General features: G+C 41.2%; 1 protein-coding gene across 6 annotated transcripts in view; it reads right to left on the bottom strand.

Moving 5' to 3' along the window:
- LOC119161429 (glucose transporter type 1) overlaps nucleotides 1-20035 on the bottom strand; it is a 284322-nt gene that overhangs the window by 13412 nt on the left and 250875 nt on the right. For 4 of the 6 annotated variants that reach the window (XM_075879298.1, XM_075879300.1, XM_075879297.1 and 1 more), the window contains 2 exons: nucleotides 19336-19463; nucleotides 8280-8499 (listed from right to left, as the gene is read on the bottom strand). In XM_075879298.1, the coding sequence (XP_075735413.1) occupies nucleotides 8280-8499; nucleotides 19336-19463 (348 nt within the window). Of the gene's footprint in view, nucleotides 1-1546; nucleotides 2247-8279; nucleotides 8500-19335; nucleotides 19464-20035 lie in introns of those variants that run through there. The other 2 variants (XM_075879301.1, XM_037413884.2) reach the window with 2 other exon arrangements.

Raw genomic sequence — 20035 nt, 5'->3', positions numbered from 1 at the left:
GAAAAGGCCAGTTCAATGAGCACGGTTTCGTTTTGTTTTTTGCGCAAGCCAGAACACAATTTAAACTCCTTGTAGATGGTGTGTAAGTTGTATATTTTGTGCATCAGATACTGTGAGGAGCATTTGTATCTCAAGGACACCTATTGAAGAGCAAGTAAAACAATGGGCGACATCAATAATTCATGTTGAAAACATGAATATGAGACTTCAGCCTCTTCAACCAGGATCAATTCAGAATTCTCCTTGGGAAAAAGTGGCAAGTAGACTTGTGTGCAGCAAAAGCCACCCTCACTACAGCGTACAAAAGTTATTTTTAACAGCAAACATCTAGTTTTCAATAAATCGTTCAAACTAAAGAAAAATGAAAACATGGCTGTTGTGATAGCCTATACTTATCGAGTGAAATCGATCCTGAAATTGCAACAGATGACAATAATAGAAAGTGACAAAATTTTTCACACCATGTTGCTTTATTAAAGCATCAGAATCATTAGCAAGAGAAAAAAATACTGTTTTTTTTTTTCAAGTTTTTTAAAGGTTTTGCCATCTTTAAAAGGATTCATTTCTACAGCCAACAAGTGTTAACACTTTCGGACTATTATCAAAGTGTACTTTGTACAACAATCTATGCGATTCGCTCACCTGAATGCACGTAAACCACTTCAGCTTGAAAAAAAGACTAAAATGGCTGCAACAGCTTCCAATGGCTCTACTCCTTTGTGAACTAAGCTTTTTGGATGAAATCAGCTATGACAGTATACACAGGCATGCGAAAAGTTCCCATTTAAGAATGCCCACTCTCAATGCAATTAGGGGACAATAAAAAGAGTGATCAGGTCCCAAATGACACAGAGAGCAGTGGCACTTCTACATTCTCAGTGAAAGGCTTATCAGCACACTATTGGATATATTAATAGTTTTGTACAGTTTACTTCCTGTCATTTATAAACCCTTTAGCCAGTTCATTATTCAACTATATTATAAAGCATCTTTATTTTTAATACATATCTTGTGGTACAAATAGTGCAATACTCATGCGACAAGTAATCCCTTTAAAGCAGGGGTTGGCAACCTGCAGCTTGCAAGGAAGTAATATGCAGCCCCCCCCCCCCCCAATCAGAACACAAACCCATCTCCCCCCCCATTGTCACTTCCTATCTGAAGGCTGATGTCACATTTTTTTTACCTGAAATGGTGTTTGCACTTGTAACCTGTTTGTCAACTGCAACTTTGTGACATGCGTGCAGAAAATAAGGATGATTTATATTACAGTATTGCACAGTATTGCTAACACGCAAGCTTTTTCTCTTTTTGCTGCCAACACCACCCCTCTCCCACCTACCCCCACCCCAGTTCCTTGAGGGCCCCCGCTGTGTAGGCTTCATGCAAAGTGGCTCTTAGTCTGAAAAAAGTTGCCGACCCTTGCTTTAAAGTATTAATTCACTATTGCATGCTTGCTTCATTGATTCAGTCATTGAATGAAATCTGCAGCCCACACCACTGATTTTGTCAGCGTTTTGTTTCCAATTAACAGAATCAACTCATATTTCCTTAAAAATCAGTGTACTTTCTCACAAACGATAAGTATAGCTTGTTTTACACATCAAAAAAATAAAAGCTAAATTGAACACAGGGCTCAAATAATATTTTTGCACATGAAACTTTCAGGTCAGCATGGAACATTCCATGGAATGTTAGGTTATAAGAAATCATCACAGAATCATATGCAATGGAGCTGCATTTTCTTAGAAAAATTTAACGCAGAAAACACAAAGCTAATCATTGGAAAACTAAGTATGCTACACTACCACAGCTATTTTTTTGTTTGCTTCCCATGAATGGCAGTTATCCTTAATTATGGCATTTCTATAAATAAAAAAGCTAAAGTGCTTTGAAATGTTGCTCCTTTCAATATTTGATAGTGTGAAAAAGATAGTAAAAAATTAAATCATACAATTTGAAGCACTAAGACTGCACGCCGATGTGAAAATAAAAACTGCCTCAATGCCAGTCTATAAACACGATTCAAAGCCCAATATAAAATAACATTTTCAAGCACCCCCCCCCCCCTATGCATGAAGTATCCTATGCATAAGCTATGCATGCATAAACTTGTACATGCACTTCGAAAAGATGACATAACACTGCTTTCCAAAGGCCCTCGTTTCTGGAATACAAGTGAGCACCAGTGCTGCCAGCAATTCATGCGCTGAATGTTCCGTCTGTGAATAAAAACGCAAAAGTAGCTGAGAAAGAAAGAAACAAAGCGTACAAATCAAATTTGTTTATTTCATGCAAAAAAAAGATTGAAATACGCTCTCTCTAAGCATGAATCAAAACATAAAACAATAAAATATACCACTTTGTCAAACAAAACATGAATAGACAAAAACAATCAACAAAACATTATTTTGCTCATGCTTGCACGATGGCATTGCCTTGTAACCACTTTTTCTATACAACAGAACAAAATGGAGATATTTCAGCCTTTTTTTCAATAAAATCACTTCTCCAGTTATGTATAGCTGTAGAGCTGCAGGACTGCTAACACTACTAACATTATTTTTTGCGAAAACAATATTAATGCTTGTAAGTGAAAGCTGTCTTCACAAATAGCTAGACCAAAAAACACTGGTAGCTTACAAAAAAACTGCAACACTAAGACACAACTAAGTACTAGAAAGAAACAGCAAATGACAAAAAAAAATTAACAGAAAAAAGTAAGACAATAATAAGAAGAAAGTTATGTAACAGTTGAAATCTGAAAACTAAAGTAAATGTTTAATAAGTATAAAACAGCTTGAATGCTTCACAAATAATGAGTTACATCAAATGATATTACATATAAATTGTGAATGAAGGAATGGCACAAGTCTTACAAAAGAGCGAGTCATGCAGCTTATCTATGATATGCTTGTGGTCTCAGAACCCATGCTCTGCTAAGTGCTAAGGCCTGCTCACAATATCCATCACCATATCCTATGTTCACGAAGGAATGTTCTGCCATAAAATCTGAACTGCTGAAACTTATTTCAGATATGAAAGCACAGTGTATGATAAGAAGTAACTTATAACATGGCCACTTAAATTTGGGCTATTGGTAGAATAATATTTTATGTAAACACAGGATATGGTGATCATTTTATAAACATTTTATTTATAACTGTACATCCAACTGCTATATCACAAAAATAAAATATTCTGACCTTGATTTGATCAGAAAAGACATATCAGAGAGAAAGAAATGAAGGTATACTTCAAGAAGCCGCGAATCACTTCTGCTTCAGCAGAAAAATTATAATAATTTAGCCTCTCAGTATATGGAACTATCTTAGACAATATTACTGCTTAAATCAAACTGGCTCTCACAGAATTGGTTTTTTATTTGAATTTCGCACCCCTGATCATCTCTCAGTAAACGAAACTCCTGTTCAACAGGACATATTTCCGTTTTCTCCTTGTATGCATCAGTATAAATTAAACAAGAATCTACTATAATAGCCTGCTTGAATAACTAGCTCCTATGACAAAAATATTAAGTATTCAGTCATGGCATGACAAAAGACAGCAAATGTTTCAATGTGCCTTTTCCGCGTATGTAGTCTGCGCATGCGCGCTGGCTTTGAAGGGGCACGCACCATAATTTTTGGTGGCCAAAACCTGACAACATGTGCGGACCAAGTGACATCTGGTGCCGCAAACCTGCAAATGTTCGCCCCAAAGAGAGGCGCGAACGCTAGCCTCCGAGATTTCCTACCGGCATGCAGTGCACAGTTTCGGAATCCAAGAGCCACCAGTTTTGATTTCGGCAAACTCCGCTAGAGGTGCTCTTTGGACTGAAAAAAGGCCCATTATAAACAGTAAAATAAGGTGCCTGCGAGTGTAACCCAGACAAAAGGTCATTTAAACAGCTAGCTTGAAGAGTGGCTGTTGAATAGCTCTAGTAATGCAGTGCATGTTTGCCCTCTACAAAAACATGGAGTCTATGTGCACAATAAATAAAAGATAGAGCTGAACAGTGCCCATGCACACTAACATAGGAGGGGGGGGGGGATCTCATTGCTTCAAGCACATATTTTATGTGCCAGTGCTTCCCTATCACCAGTTCTTCATGGTCAAACCCTACATCTGGTTCTTCTAGTGTATTAAATATGAGGTTGGAAAAGGTTAGGCGAGATCAAAACCATTAGCTTTTATATAGAGCTCAAATTTGTGCAAGTTGGTGCTGCTGTGCATTATAAGAATTTCCCATAAAAAAAACAATGCTAAGGTAGCAATATGTGGTCAGAAAGACACTGTTTTTTGCAGGAAGTATTTATAATGCATCAGCATTGAATTTTATGTATCTTTAGTATGCAGAGTTTTACAACTGTTTCATACAGGCAACTGTGGATATTGTGTCATACTACAAAATTACTGAGCTTCCACCACTTAATCCCTTTTAAAGTGTTGAATAATTACCCTATAAATCACACTGCTACTGCAATGCTAAATGGCTATTTGTATGAAATAATTTACCAAGTAAGTAAATTACCACAAGTGTATAGCAAAGAGCATAAATCAAGATAATTTTTTGTAATAAAAAGTATTTATTAGTAGGAGTGTGCAAATATTCGAGTTTTGAAATTGAATTGAATAATACCTAACTGAATGATTCGACTTACGAATACCTAGAATATGAAATTTCGAATAAGTTGACAGATCGAATATCTGAAATGCCAGAAAGGCCAATAGAGCAACCTGATTATGGTGGGGTGGCTAAAAATGTTACACTGGTACAGTAGGGATCTCGTTAAAACTTTCACCAATATCGTGGATCAAAAGTGAGCCCATGTTTATTTATCAGAAGACGACATCATTCTAGCACATGAAGAAACGCGTGAGAAAACTGTCGAGCCCTTCTCAACTTCACTTCCGAAATGAAGGCACGGACTTCTTGCATAGTTCAGTCACACAGGATTATTGCCGCACCACCCCACTCGATCAAAAACTCCCATCGCTTTGGCATGCATTTAAAATGCCGTAGTAAACCAGTGTCAAAAAATTTTTGGGCCCCGAGCACCCATGGCGATGAAGCACAACACAGTCGTATTCGGATGAGCCATATTGCGTGACCATAAAGGAAACAAAAACAAGCTACTGCACTCCCTCAGTTCATTGTTTGAAGGTTAGGAGTAGTGCTTGGTTGATAGATATGTGGGGTTTAACGTCTCAAAACCACCATATGATTATGAGAGGTCCCGTAGTGGAGGGTTCCGGAAATTTCAACCTGGGGTTCTTTAATGCGCACCTGAATCATTAGGAGTAGTGCTGCTCACTAGAATGGTGGCTTTTCTATCAACATGTTTTGCACTATTCAGAGCTAAAAAAAAAGAACTATGCCAAACAAGTGCATAATAAACTTATCAGTATGTCATAGTATCACCGATTTTTCCCTTGCTTTGCCATTACTGGCAGTACATGTTTCATGTAAATGTACCATTTGATATTCTATATCTTTGGCCACAATTCAGCATTATTCGTTTCGAGATTCACAACCCATAATTATAAGCCAAGGCATAATATCTCATTAGGTGCATAAAGTGATTAAAGTAGACATTGACCGTAATGCTGACCTGAAACAATTTTTCTAAAATGCTCCGATTACATAGTAGAAAAGAAAAATTCAAGTAACACGCAAACGTTGCAAACATCTTATGATTACTCCCCCAAAATATGAAATATTGGTAGTGTAGAAAGTGACTGCACTCATTAATGCCTCTGTTATACAAAAAACTTGATGTCGATTTGAGCACACGCACTTCACTATTAATGTATGTAGTTTGCAGTGTATACTAAAAGGCATTGCTCCTTTTGATTCCCGTTTGGTTTTTCAAATAGGTGAGAAAAAAAAAAGAACCAGCCATTTGAGTTTTCTAAAAAAGTTACAAAGGTGCTCACCTAAAAGCTGGAGCTTCAATATGCTACAATGACCCAATAAAAACAGTGAACTAAGAGAGTGAATCGTCCAGAAATAGAAAGCAGGCTTTTTTTTACCACACTTAGGTGCAGCAAAATAAATTTTTTTTCATGATATGCAAATACAATACAATTCTCCCAATTTGGTGTTCACTCTCATGGATGAAGGCTAACTGCGTTTCCTCGTAACCAAATAAAAAGATTTGAGTACTTGTAGGAAAGAGGTAAATTGTCTGCTTTGCACATGACAGCAATGCTTCTTTATCTTAAAACATCATAAAAAAGTCTTAAGCAAATATACTCATTTACTTTACTTGTTATATCACAAAAACTACTATTTCTATCAATAATAACTAAAAGAACTTGACTGCATTGTGACCAACTGTTTCTGTAGTCTGTAATGCATTTATTGCTTAGGGTAAACTTCTATAGGTTAAACAGTAGATAGAAAAACCAGTTCATTAACTTAAGTACAAATTTAATGGATCAAAATAGTTACACTTTTATCATATCTTATGACACATATTTTCACTAATAAAAAAACTGTAAATTTCATTTGATCACAAAAAATTAGGCCCTCTTTATGAGTCAATAGCAAAAGAATCCAGAAAAAGAAGGGTATCCCCACTAAAATAAATTTCAAAATTGAAAAAATATCACAACCAAAATACTAGCAGATGTGTTGCATTACAAAAATATATATCTACATTGTTTCATAAAAAATAAAACAGCCAATAAATGTGATTATTCCGGTGTAAGTTAAAAATTTTCCACTTTTGCAGCAGAAAATAAATAAATGAACAGACACAAGCAAAAAAAAAGATATGATACTTTTAATGAAGCTAACTAATAAAAATATAGCGTGAAAAACATGCTCCCCACTCTAACAGCACAGAATTGGTTAACATTGCGTGCCCATTTTTCACACACTTGCAGATTGCACTGTAGTTTTTACAAAATTTGAAGTCTGCCATTACACACTCTTCGTTATACAGCTTCACAAGTACAAAATGACAAATGACTGTAATGTTCCTAGAGCTTTGTCCAATGAAACACAACAAAAAGGATCACGTCAATAGCTGGCCTAAACTTACAAATGCACTGCAAAAAACTTACTTTTTTGTTCTTGCTCAGCATTCAATATACATTTGACCTTACTTCCTGCTCTGGAGGAACAAGGAGATGCATGTTTTCTGCTCAAGAAATTATGCTTCTATGTTAACAGCTTCCAGTTAAGAAAAAAAAATGATAAGTCAAGTATAATCAAAAACTGATATAGGAATTTGACTTAGCATACTGACAAAGAATTTCCACAGTAGTTTCTCATTACTATACATCCTTGTTACAAATTTAAGCAAAGCTGCCGTTTAATGAAAATCAAACGCAAAAAGTTTTTCAGCAGAAATGCACTGACATACCCTTGCTAGCAGAGCAAGGTGCGAGAGTGACCTGCTCTGTATTCCATTACAATATGCACAGCACACAAACAAAAAGACATCAAAAAGATAGTTAAATATCCAAGTACATATATTCTTCCTATTCAAGAGTAACACGATTATGAAACATGAACACACATTCTCCTATCTTGCTTCTATTTAATTGATTTGTGCAATGATTATGCCTACAGTGAGAAAGGCTGCAGCAGTCATGATCACTACTATTAGGCACACCATTTGTTACTGCACCACAATGGAGCCAATCATGACTTGCATTCTACAGGCTGTTAAATTCTGATTTGTTCTAAACAGATTGGAGGTCTCGGATACTACGTCTTCTGTATAGAGGTTTCTACAAGCACTGATTTGAAAGAATACTTTGGCTTATGTGCATGTTCTCAAACAATACAGTACATTGCTTAAATAATGCCTTTAAAGCAATATCTTGTGTTTTTTCCTTGCAGAATGAAGTTCGAAAAATCTTGAAAACGTGAAACATTTCCCTCAAAGAGCTCCCTCAAAAGAGCTCTTTAAAACTTCACAAGCAAATAAATCACTATGCTGTAGAGTGTGAGGCATAAGGCATGTCTTGGATGCTATGTGGCACTATAGGCGGTCGAAGAAACACACAATAATATCCAGTCACTTATATTTATCTCCTTATATTCAGCAGTATGCGAGTATAAATTTTTTGGCCTGAAAAGTCGTCAGTCGAACAGTCAAACAAAAACAGAATAAAGATAAAGAGGAAAAATCATTTCAGAGCATTTTCAAAGGTGGTCATGCAGCCATGATAGCTGCCATCACTTCCTATGAAGAAATAGATATCGTTGTCATGCAACATGAACAATACTATCACTGCGATTCGCTGTGTCTAAAACTTACATGTCTCTGGCTTTTCTTCATACACAGCATCCTGGCCAGGTGCCAGAGAGTTGCGTCGTGTGCCCATCCCATTGATGCTGACTACATCATCCCTCCTGAAGAGGGCAGAGATTTCCTCAAAAGTTCTGTTCTTCGTCTCTGGAACTTTTTTGTACGTGAATGTCCAGAAGAAGCCCAGCAGCACAGTAAATGGCAGGAAAGTGTAGTTTCCAAGAGCCGCCTGCAGATCAAACAAAAACCATCAAATTTTCATAAACAAGACTTCATCAAAAGAGCTGCAGTGGAATCCCAAGTACATGGCTTTCAGAGGACCACATAAAACCATCGTATAATCCAGGCGTCGTATAATCGAAAAACTAAGATTATAGGCAGTGGAACTCAGCCTTGCCCAAAAAAAACGGCTACAGACTGCTTGAGTAAGCCCACGGCAGCACCTTGTGCCTCTGCAAGGAAGGTAGACTGAATTATTCCGGCCAGTGGCAGCATTAAATAGTTAGAGAAGTCGCGATCAAATTTTTATTCTAAAAAAATCCAATGCCCGTCTTTCTACCAATAAACTAAGTCCGAAAATTGCATGCACATCAAAACGAAACAAAAACTGCGCTGGAAACAGCCGCCCGTCAGAAGAGTCAGACACAGTGTCATCACTATCCCCAATGGCAATGGACCTCGAGTTTGCATAGATTGCCATCGTGCGCGACTCAGCTGTTCGCGTTATAATTTGTTGGCTTGTGAAGTGCAACCAATGATGTTTCGCTGTTATTATAAACGTTGACGTGAAGTGAAAGTAATTTTTCACGGTGAAAACAGCTTTATCGCGTCGTTACATGCGTGAAAGCCTGCGACTGCGAGTGCAACAAAGGCAGGAGATCAGCTGTACATCTTTGACGACAAGAAAAAGTTCCTTCGAACCGAAAACGTGAACATATCAGAATTCAACCAGCTGAGGCTGCTTTGTGTCGATAAAGCTTGACTGGGTAACGACCTTGGATATGTATGCGCAAGATTGAGGCATAAGTACAAGTGCATTAACTTCCAGTAGAGTAAATTTTCTGTTCTCAACAGATATTCTGTCTCCATTTCCACTTTTATAATTGTCAGCCTAGGGGAAAACTAGTTCATATTTTGCACTTGTGAATATTTGGCCGATGTTTGATTAGAGTAAATGTTTTTTCTCTCGGACAGGACCTGAAAGTCATCGTAAGATGCGGTGTTGGCATAAAATTGTGTCGTATAACCAAGGCTTTTTATAGATTGTGTCTATGGGGATTTTCTTGGGACCAAACAAATTCTCCGTAACATGCCGGTTATCGCAAAACCAGGAGATGTATAATCAAAGTTTCACTGTATATAATATGAAGTGATCTTAGGGACTTACAAGAGAAACTGTATAGGTTACAGAGATATAAAGTTTAGAATAATTTAGGGTCAACAGATTTATGGTAATTCATGGATACACAGCTGATGAATTGGACAACCTCACCGTTTGAAAAAAAAGTGAGTATTGCCAAATGGGCAAAGCGATGAATGCAGTACAAACAAAGGCCAGAACTCAGTCCTTTACCAAGCATGGATGCTGCAGTGAGTCAAGCACATAAGCCCGCAAGAGAATGCCAAAGGGGCAGTTGTCCTCTTCAAGCCACACCAGCCCTTGTCCCCACCCAAGCTGCATCAGCACTCTCCCCCTCCCCTGGCTGTGATGCTACAAAGGTTTCAACCCCCCCTCCCCATGATCATGGAGCCAAAAAAATTTCATGACCTCTATGGCTTCAATGCAAATTTTGCAATAAAAACACACTACGCATGAAGCTAGGAGCCACCTGTCAGTGACGAGAGCATCTAAATGTTTGCAATCACAATTAAAGGTTTCTACAACAATCGCCTAATTAAAAGCTTATACTATAAAAATAAACAAAGAACAAAAGTTGTACAAGCTGCAGGATCCTATAAAATCTTAGTTTGTTTGTGAAACTGAATTCAGTTTCCGCGCCAAAACTACAATCTATGAGGCATGCTGCAGTGAGATAACCCGGATTAATGTTGACCATTCCCGGTACTCTAGCATGCACTTAATACATAATATACAAGGGCACCTCTATGGTTTGCCTTCATTACAAATGCAGCCGCCGCAGCTGATATTTTATCTCTCTATTGCCACAGCTGCTGTTAAGTCACTGTGCGTGACAAAAACGAGTGCTTAAGATACACATTTCATATCGTGCTGTAATGCATTTGTTTTTGTTTTTACTGTTATTGCTAGGGTTATTTTTGCATCAATATAACATTTTGGACTGCATTTCGAACGTTGCAAAAGAAGCTGATATTTGCTTTGTTCTACGAGGAAAAGAAAACATCAGTGAAGGAGATAGCTGAATCATATCGGGAGAAAGAACTTTTACCATGGGAGGTCTTGTGACATAAGTTGATCATTACTAAATTTGTTTTATGTACACTTGCTTCCGAAGTTTCTTAGATGAAGCTGAGACTTGATACTCCTTGTATAGTCAAAAGTCTGACAGAATCCCGTCTGGTAGGAAACAAACATGGTGCAAAATAACAAAAATGCTGACCAAGGTAAAATATACAAAAATTTAAAAGATGTTTTTGGCACTTTGCTGTTTTCTGTCATTGTGAACAAAGCTCCCGTCTAGGGAGCCGAAATGTCCTTAATTTTGTGTCTTTTACCTTGATTGGCACTTTTGTTATTTTGCACTTTAATGCTGCTTGATGTTGATGTTCCAGTTGAACGAAACAAGAAGTAACGTGACATTTCTGTCTCAGTTAGCTTGGATAGTTTTCGCAATGAAAGCACGATTGTTCCAATTTGTTTATATTGGGTGAAATACTTTACCTGGCCCTACCAATTACAGCAGAATCTTTAGTGCATTATTTTTCCATTTCCAAACATTTATTGCACGTTCAAACAAGTTTCACCAGAGTACATTCTAAAGAACACCAGTATCTTTTTCTCGCATTTCAAGCTATTCGCACTTTACCATGCTGCATGCGATGAAAAGAGGAGGATGTAATACCTTGAAAATTAAAAGCTTAAAGTGGCATTGAAGTGAAACAATGAATCAATTTAGATTGATAATTTCTACTCGGAAACCCTTGTATCGTTATTTTCACTATCATGTACATATTTATTGACAATAAGATCAAAATAAAAGCGTTAGCCTTGAATTTTATGCCAATATCTCCACACCTGACATTGCATACTGTATTTACTCGCGTAATGAACACACCTTTTTTTTTTTTTTTTTCAGAAAAGTTCTTGCCGATTTGGGGGAAGGTTTCATTACACGACAGAAAAATATCACGGGAGTTATAACAGTGAAAATTTCGAATGACGGTTTTGCTTGTTTTGGGCCGCCAAATGCACGACAAATCGTTTTGTAGCTTGAACCTTTTGTTTTCTACCGTAACAGGCGCACACGGATGGCGACGTCCAAGTGTCGTCTATCCATGCGGTTCCCATGCTCGGCCAACTTTAAAGGTGTACTGACACAAGAAATTCGGCCTCGTGTTTTTTTGCTGCAATGCGTTGCTGGGGGCCTGTTAGTCATGACACGACACATCATTTGCTGCAGCACGTGACAGATAATTATTTACAGGTCCCTCATTATCACTCAGTTTCAGTTTCGGTTTGAGAGAGTTCCATAAACTGGGTGCAACTGTCGCCATTCAGCGTGTGCAGCTCTTGACCACGTCAGCGCACAGAACTGTGAAGCACTTCTACATAGCCCGCATCAAGAATTACTTTCGAATTGGAAACGGGACTGGAATGTTGCCAAAGACTAAACTTTCTACGCGTGCGCCAGGGCCACGCACTTGCAACCAGCCGCCGAAAAATGTAGACTTCGGGAACGAACGCTGCAAAAGAAAAATGGCGGCTATAACGTCATCATAACTTGTTTTGTTGACTGCAGCGTGGTGACGTGAGGGAAGTAGGGGTCACCTCGAGGTCCCTTCTGAGGGTGTCTATAGCGCTATAGAGTCGGTCGCTCACGCAAACTTCAAAATTAATTTAAAGTACCTTCCAAGCTATATTCATTGTTAATATCTTGCAGATGATACATGAATGTTCACGAGAATCAACCCCTCCGGCTATCTCGGCCCCAAAAGTTTGTGTCAGTACCCCTTTAAGTTTAAAACTAGCCTTGCAACTAGCGTACTGGCCGAAGGAGCTCTGCGCAGCAGGTGTTCAACTATGTTCACTACGACAAACCTGACAACAGAAATGCAGCATTCGATAGTGGCGCACAAAGGTTGCGGACAAAGAGTCGTCAGTACGGTTACGCTTTATATGACCTCCAAGATGGCGGGCGCGTGGCGTGTTTCTACGCCATGCGCCCGCCATCTTAGAGGCCATGCGCTATGCTTTTTGCTTCGTTTTCGTGCCGCTGTGCTTGCGTGGCCCTATAAGCAGGGAGGTTTCTTCTGCATTCGACAGGTGGCGCTCTGCCGCAAAAAGCACGACTTTTAAATTTTGATTGACGTCGTCCGGGCTGGCGCTGCAACTGTTTAACATGGCTGCGAAGCTGTTTCGACTTTTAATGCATCGTTAATTTGTGATTTAATGACTTGATTCCACGCAGTTTCGATTGTCAACGGCACTGCCTATGTACCCAAATAAAATGAACAGATATATTATTATATAATATATTTTTTTTCCTAGGACCAAGGTGGGGGGGGGGGGGGGGTTGATTATGCGAGTAAATACAATTTTTGAAACATTACTTTCCGTATTTTTCGCGACATAGCTGAATAAAATTTCCTGAAACATGACATGTTATGTTTATGGCTCTCTCGCAGTGCGATATACTTCATTTTTACCAACTTTTTACCAACGATGTACTTCATATTTACCAACAAATAGTCCCCACCCCCCCTCTTTGAAGGAGGTCCCTAGATCTGCCGCTGACTGACATACAGCATTGTTGGCTGCTTGTGAATATTCTGTGCTCTAAGTACGCTTTAAAAACTACTCAGAAGTAAAATGCTTATGGCCCAATGCGTTTCACCGAAAAAAGTACAGTTAAGCTACATTACAATAAAGTACTACCGTAAAATGCTGTGCAAGCACCTCTGCCTGAACAAGCGCCCATTCCCCTTTCTAGAGACTTGAAATATGTGACAATAATTGAGAGAGCCCCATACCCTGCCATGTCTTCACAACCTGTTCTCCACCATAGAATCCTGCAGCGGCAGCTCCCAGAAACCCAAGTTCTGCGAGTCTTCAGACATGAGCACAATTTTTTAGTATCTTCACACTAGCCTTTTCAGAATTGTCACCTATTGTCTTTCTCCCCTAGTAACAACAAATCAAACTTCACACGAGGATTCGCAGTTCATCAAGTGCATGCATGCTATTCAAAATAAAGCATTTCATCAGAAGCACTTCTTGGCAGTTTTCCTGCAAATCTTTGGTCCCCAACAAAGTGACCCCTCCCCCTCGAATCTTCTCTGATTACCTTTCACTGTAAGGGGAGGAGTGATGGGCTTGCTAGAGTTTTTGGTACTTACATTGTGTAACTTCATGTCTATAAAATACCACGCAGTTTTTACCTCAATATCAGGAGGAATATTTGAGATTACAATGAAAAAGAGCTCCATGGATGGCACAAAGTAAAGATTGAGGCAATAAATGGAAATTTTTGAAGGTGCCAATGGTTACACTATTGAAATACTTGCAACTTTCTCGAACACAGTACAGAGAACAAGAAGACAATGGAACAAAATATGCACCGGTTTGCTTTGTTGATCTGTTACTGCATTTTTGTATGCCAAATCACATCATGCATACATATCAGTGAGCAGCAAGAACATGACCAGTAGAACAACAAGAAAGATATTGTTACGGGTGAGAGATGTTTATTGTACAGGGGGGATGATAGATGGTTGCAGAAGTCAGGCCTGGCACAGAACACATTCACTTCTTTCTCTACCCCACTTCACTAAAAGTCCTGTATCATTTCCCCCGTTGCAGATGATGCCCACTGGGCGAGTTAGTCAGTGTCGCGCGTGGTATGGCTTTAACTGGGCGACATGTACGACGTCAGTTTTCCTGGAGCGATGGCCAGAAGATGTGAGGCATGATATCACGTACGTAACGCCGCTAAGGCATGACAAAATGACGAAGGGACCTGTATAGCGGGCCAGAAACTTTTGATACAAACCACTCTTGCAATATGGAGTCCACAGTCACACCATATCACCTTCGCTGTACGACACATGTCGACGTCGCTTATCGTAGCGAGCCTTTGAACGGTCTTGGGTTGCGAAAGTTCAGAGACGCGCAATGCACCGTGCCTCCTCTGCGCGACAGTGTCTCTGCAAGGGATGGGTTTCCTTGCTCTGAAAATGGGAGAATTGTGTCGAGGGTAGTACGTGGCTCACGGATGTAGAGAAGGTAAACGGGCTAAAGCCGGTGGTCTTTGTAGCGCAGTGTTGAAGGTGTAGGTCATAAACGGTAAAACTTCAAACCAGTTTTTATGCTTGAAATCAACGTACATAGCGAGCATGTTAATGAGTGCCCTGTTGACACGCTCAGTCAAACCGTTGGTCTGTGGACGGTATGAAGTAGCGTGGCGAAACTGGAAAGCAGACCGGCGAATCAACCGTTGACAATGCTCACAGCTGGTCACATATTTAGCTGTAGCCTGACGCATGCGGGGCCAGTAGAAATGTTTCAGTGTGCGGTGATAGGTCCAGGCGAACCCCATATGCCCAGATGTTGGATCGTCTTGCATAGCTTGCAGCACGTTGGGTCGCAATAATTTGGGGACAACCAAAAGTAGGCGGACCCCTTTGCAGTGAAATTTCGCTTGTAAAGAGTGCCATCCTGCATGACAAATGGGCTCTGATGCAGCTTATCGACTGCTGATAAGAAAAAGGAGCCAGACTGCGGTCTTGACATAGTTCTGTACGGAACGCTTCCAAATCTGGAAAACATGAGTCAAGAGTGGCCAGACAGTCGTCTAAATTGTCGGCGTTGCATTCAGTCTTGGGAAGGAGAAGTCTCAATAGCCAGTCAGCGTCCGCATGACGGCAGCCACTCTTGAAGCAAACGCATGACAGCAGCCACTCTTGAAGCAAACATCAAAGTCATATTCTTGCAAATGGAGCGCCCATCGTGCAAGACTACCGGTTGGATCTCATAGACCGGTGAGCCAACAAAGTGAGTGGTGGTCTGTGACGATAGAGAATCGGCGGCCATAGATGTACGGGTGAAACTTGTGCACGGCGAAGACAGCTGCCAGACATTCTTGCTCTGTAACAGTGTAACTGCACTCAGCTTTACTCAAAGACCGGCTCGCGTATGCAATGAAATGTTCGGCGGCGCCGTGACGCTGAATTTATACTGCGCCGATACCGATTCCACTTGCATCACTGTGAACCTCAGTTTGGGCTGATGCGTCGAAATGACGAATAGGCCTGGAAGTGAGTAGAAGCTTCAGCTGCGAAAACGATGACTCGCACTCTTTTGTCCACTTGAAGGGTAGGTCTTTGTTGAACAGATGAGTAAGAGGCTCGGCAACATCGGCGAAGCTAGGAACAAAGCGCCGGAAATACGAACACATGCCCAGGAAGCTTCGGAGTTCTCGTAACGAGCTTGGTTGAGAGAAAGTGCTGACGGCGGTGATTTTGTGGGGATCAAGCCGAATGCCGTGTTTGTCTACGAGATGGCCAAGAACTAGAGTTTTACGATCACCAAAATGGCATTTTTTAGAATTCAAAGTGCTGCTTTTTCAAGGCACGTGAGAACAACATCAAGTCAATGATTGTGTTCTTAAAACGAGCGGCCTAAAATTAAAACGTCATCAAGATAGCAAAGACATACTTCCCATTTTAAGCTATGGAGAACTGTGTCGATAAAGCACTCAAACGTGGCTGGAGCGTTACAGAGACTAAATGGCATGACGTTAAATTCAAATAAACCATTTGGAGTTATAAAAGTCGTTTTTTCTTTATCGGTAGAGTGCATAGGGATTTGCCAATATCCCGATCTTAAGTCTACGGAAGAAATGTACGAAGCAGCATGCAAACAATCGATAACGCTGTCAATGCGGGGAAGCAGATATACGTCTTTTTCGTCTTTTTTTGTAACTGAGTTGAGCCGCCGTTAATCTACACAGAATCTCCAAGACCCATCCTTCTTTTTTACAAGTATAACTGGTGCTGCCCAGGGGCTAGACGACTCTTGTATAACTTTCTTAGACAGCATTTCTTCCACCTGCTCAGCAATAACTTTACGCTCCGACGGAGCTACTCTGTATGGTCTCCGACGAATGGGATGGGCAGAACCAGTATCAATCGCATGACAAGTGCGTGAAGGTGGTGCAGAAATTCTGCGGCTATTGAGTGCGAAATCAAAAACGGATGCATGGTTGGAGAGGATTCGAACTAACGCTTGTTTCTTCTCTGGCGATAGCGACTTATTCACCATATCCATTAGTATGTCATCACAAGGACAAGCCACATCAGACGCATTTTCCTTTTTCCTGTCATTGCTAATGACTGCAATGTTAACATTGCTCCTCACGTTGAATTCAAACACAGCCAGCCTCATTCCACCAGGCAGTACAATGAGCTCAAAAGAGGAGTTGACCACCCATACCAAGGCTTTGCCACTACTTGCAGAAATCACGCAATGCGGCACAACCACATCCTTCTTCGCATAGCTCAGCTGGATTGGGTGAACTATAACGTCAACATTATCTGCTGTGATAGCACAAAATCAACAGGCACTTGAACTATCAACTGGGCCGGTAAAACTATGTCATCAATGACTGCGATAGTCTGTTGGCATCACGTGGGCTCTTCACAAAAACTGGACAGTAAAACTTCCCCAGCTGCGCAATCCACAGTGGCTCCACATTCTTTCAGAAAGTCTATCCCCAGGATAACGTCATGAGTGGAATTAAGAAGAACTGCAAAATCTGCCTTAAACAATTTAGCGCCGAAACTAACAGTTGCAGTACAAACTACCACTGGGCGCAACGGTTCTCCACTCACTGCACGAAACGTTGTCTGGCTTCCCCAAGACAATATCACTTTCTTGCCAAGACGAGTCTTAAAATTTCTGCTCAAGACGGAAACAGTTGCTCCCGAGTCGACTAACGCGGACGTGGGGACACCATCTATAAGAACACTGACCCTATTTTGTAGCGTGGAAACTGGCGGAGGCATATCTGTACCCAGAGAAAAATGTCCGGCGACCTCAGCTCCACCGGCAGCGGCGTCTAGTTTCCCAGCGGAGAAGTGAGACGCCGACGACCTGGTGATGGTGACCGATGCTGGCGGGAGGAGGCTGGTGGTGTCACACTCCGCGCAGAAGCCAGCGAATCGCTGCGGAAGGTCTGTTGGAAGTCAATTCGGTAGTAGCTGTTGGGTGGCCAGCAGTAGTCTCTCCGAGTACTTGGGCGCCGTGAGGATGCCGGGGGTCATTGATACTGCGGCAGAGGTGACCAATGCCACTCTGAGTAGTCCACGAACGACGCAGTAAAAGCACACAGGTGCTTCACGCCCTACTCGCTGCTGAAGATGATCAGCGGGATAATCTTGCCACGCTGCCTTATCAGGGGGTGACCTTTGCACGGAGTCGTTTCGCGGATCAAACATATAGGCATGACGACGCAACTGTACTGGCATTCTTGAGTCGACGAAGCCCGCGGCGTTGATGGTCGCAGGTGGGGGGGGGCCGCATGGCGTATAAGAACCGTGGCCATGTGCTATCGAAGGCACAGCAGCGTCCCGCCGATCAAGTTCTTCGTGCACTATTTCTCGTAGTGTTGACGCCAGATCGCTGAGTGGAGGGACTACGTTGATGCTTGCGACAGTTGTGACGTTGGGGAGTCGACGAAACTTTGCCGAAATGCGCCGAGCTTTAAGGACCTCAAATGTTCGGCAATGTTGGATGATGTCATTGGCCAACTGCAAGTCAACCTTTCCAATAAGGTAGTGATATATATCCTCCGCAATGCCTTTAAGGAGATGCCCGACTTTATCCTCATCAGTCAGTGGGTCCACACTCTTGAAAAGCTTGAGAACTTCTTCAATATACATCGTACATGTCTCTCCAGGTACTTGAGCACGTTGGCTCAGGGTCTGCTCAGCACGCTTCTTTATCGTGGTCGGATCTCCAAAACACTTCTTGATTTCTTCCATGAAATTCGCCCACGTATTCAAATTCTCTTCACGATTCTCGTACCACATCAACGCAGTTCCCTCAAGAAAAAGTGGTACGTAGTTGCGGTGGCCGGTAGTGTCCCAGTGGTTATACAGACTCACCCGCTGATAGTGCTTGAGCCATTCATCGACGTCCTCTCCAGGTTTCCCACAGAATGGGCGCGGCTGCCTGTAATGGTGTCCATAGGTGTTAGGCGCAGCTGGTTGGATTTCGCCGTCAGGGTTCATGATGACTGGTAGCGGCGGAAGTCCCGAGAGTCTGCGGCTCTGGCGAAGCTCCAGGGGGTGTGTTTTCCGCCGTACTTGTCCGGTGCTCCAAGGCGTTACCCAGCACTCTCCACCAATTATGTTACGGGTGAGAGATGTTTATTATACAGGCGGGATGATTGATGGTTGCAGAAGTCAGGCCTGGCCCAGAACACATTCACTTCTCCCTCTACCCTATTTCAACGCGAGTCCCGTATCAATATTACCGAGTGGTTTTCATGGCAACATAACCTACCACCTACAACGCGTTTTTGGTATATTCACTCATGTATGTCACCAGATTAAGAGGAAACAGTTTATCCTCACCAGCTCTTCAAGTACATACCTGAAAACATTGCCTACAAACCCTTAAAATTCAACCTTTTCTCATCTATAATCTGTACATAATTTGTCACTTGTAATATCAGTCACGCAAGTTTCCTACTGCTCGCAGAATGTAGCTTCCAGCACCTGTATTGCAAGTTAAATCGTGCTGCTGAACAAACAGAAAAAGCAGTTTCTTTCCTTTTGGCTTCCAGTTATACATCCGCAGTGGGTATCCAGTAGAAACAGGACACAAAAGCACAAATGAAAAGCCAACATATGCTATAATACTTACCTGCATTGGGGGGAAAATGAGGCTCACAATGAAGTTGGCTGACCAGTTAATGAGGACACCTATGCTCATGGCAGCTGGCCGAGGCCCCTGGGAGAAGAGCTCTGCCATGAGCATCCAAGGAATAGTTCCTGTTCAGGTAAAAATAAAAAGAGCACAAGTGTAAGCTGAAGGCTGATGGGTTTAGGAACAAACCTTGAACCATTTGTTGCATTTTTTTCCCACATAGAGGCAAGCAGGCGGTGCCAAGTTACTGGGCACATAATTGAATAGGGTTACCATCAGGGCCATTATACGGGTCGACTGCCTATGTGCAAACCAATCAAGTTCAATTTATTCAGCGAAGGCCAATTTCAGCATCAAAGTAAAATTCTGGTCCCGAAGGAATGCATAGGCACTGGCCACAATACTCAACCAGGCTAGGTACAAAAAAAAAAAAAAAAAAAAGCTAGATTTAGTGGAATCGGCAGAAGTTCATTGGGACCCCTTTATTTCTTTACTTTTTTTTACACTTTTTTAGACACTGGTGAAGGCACAGAGCAGAAATAATGAAAAAAGTATATGGATTACATTAACTTTTTTATTTAACTTCCATATTTCTGAAGATGAAAATTCTGGTGTTTCCTTGCCCTGCTGCCTCTACACTCCAAAGACCTTCAGCCACCAAAAAAAGTTTCACAGTGCAATTTTCCAAATGTATGTA

Source organism: Rhipicephalus microplus, chromosome X (assembly GCF_043290135.1).
Source record: "Rhipicephalus microplus isolate Deutch F79 chromosome X, USDA_Rmic, whole genome shotgun sequence".
NCBI lineage: Eukaryota > Metazoa > Arthropoda > Arachnida > Ixodida > Ixodidae > Rhipicephalus > Rhipicephalus microplus.
Note: the sequence above shows the minus strand (reverse complement) of the source record. Positions and strands in the feature narration are given on the sequence as shown.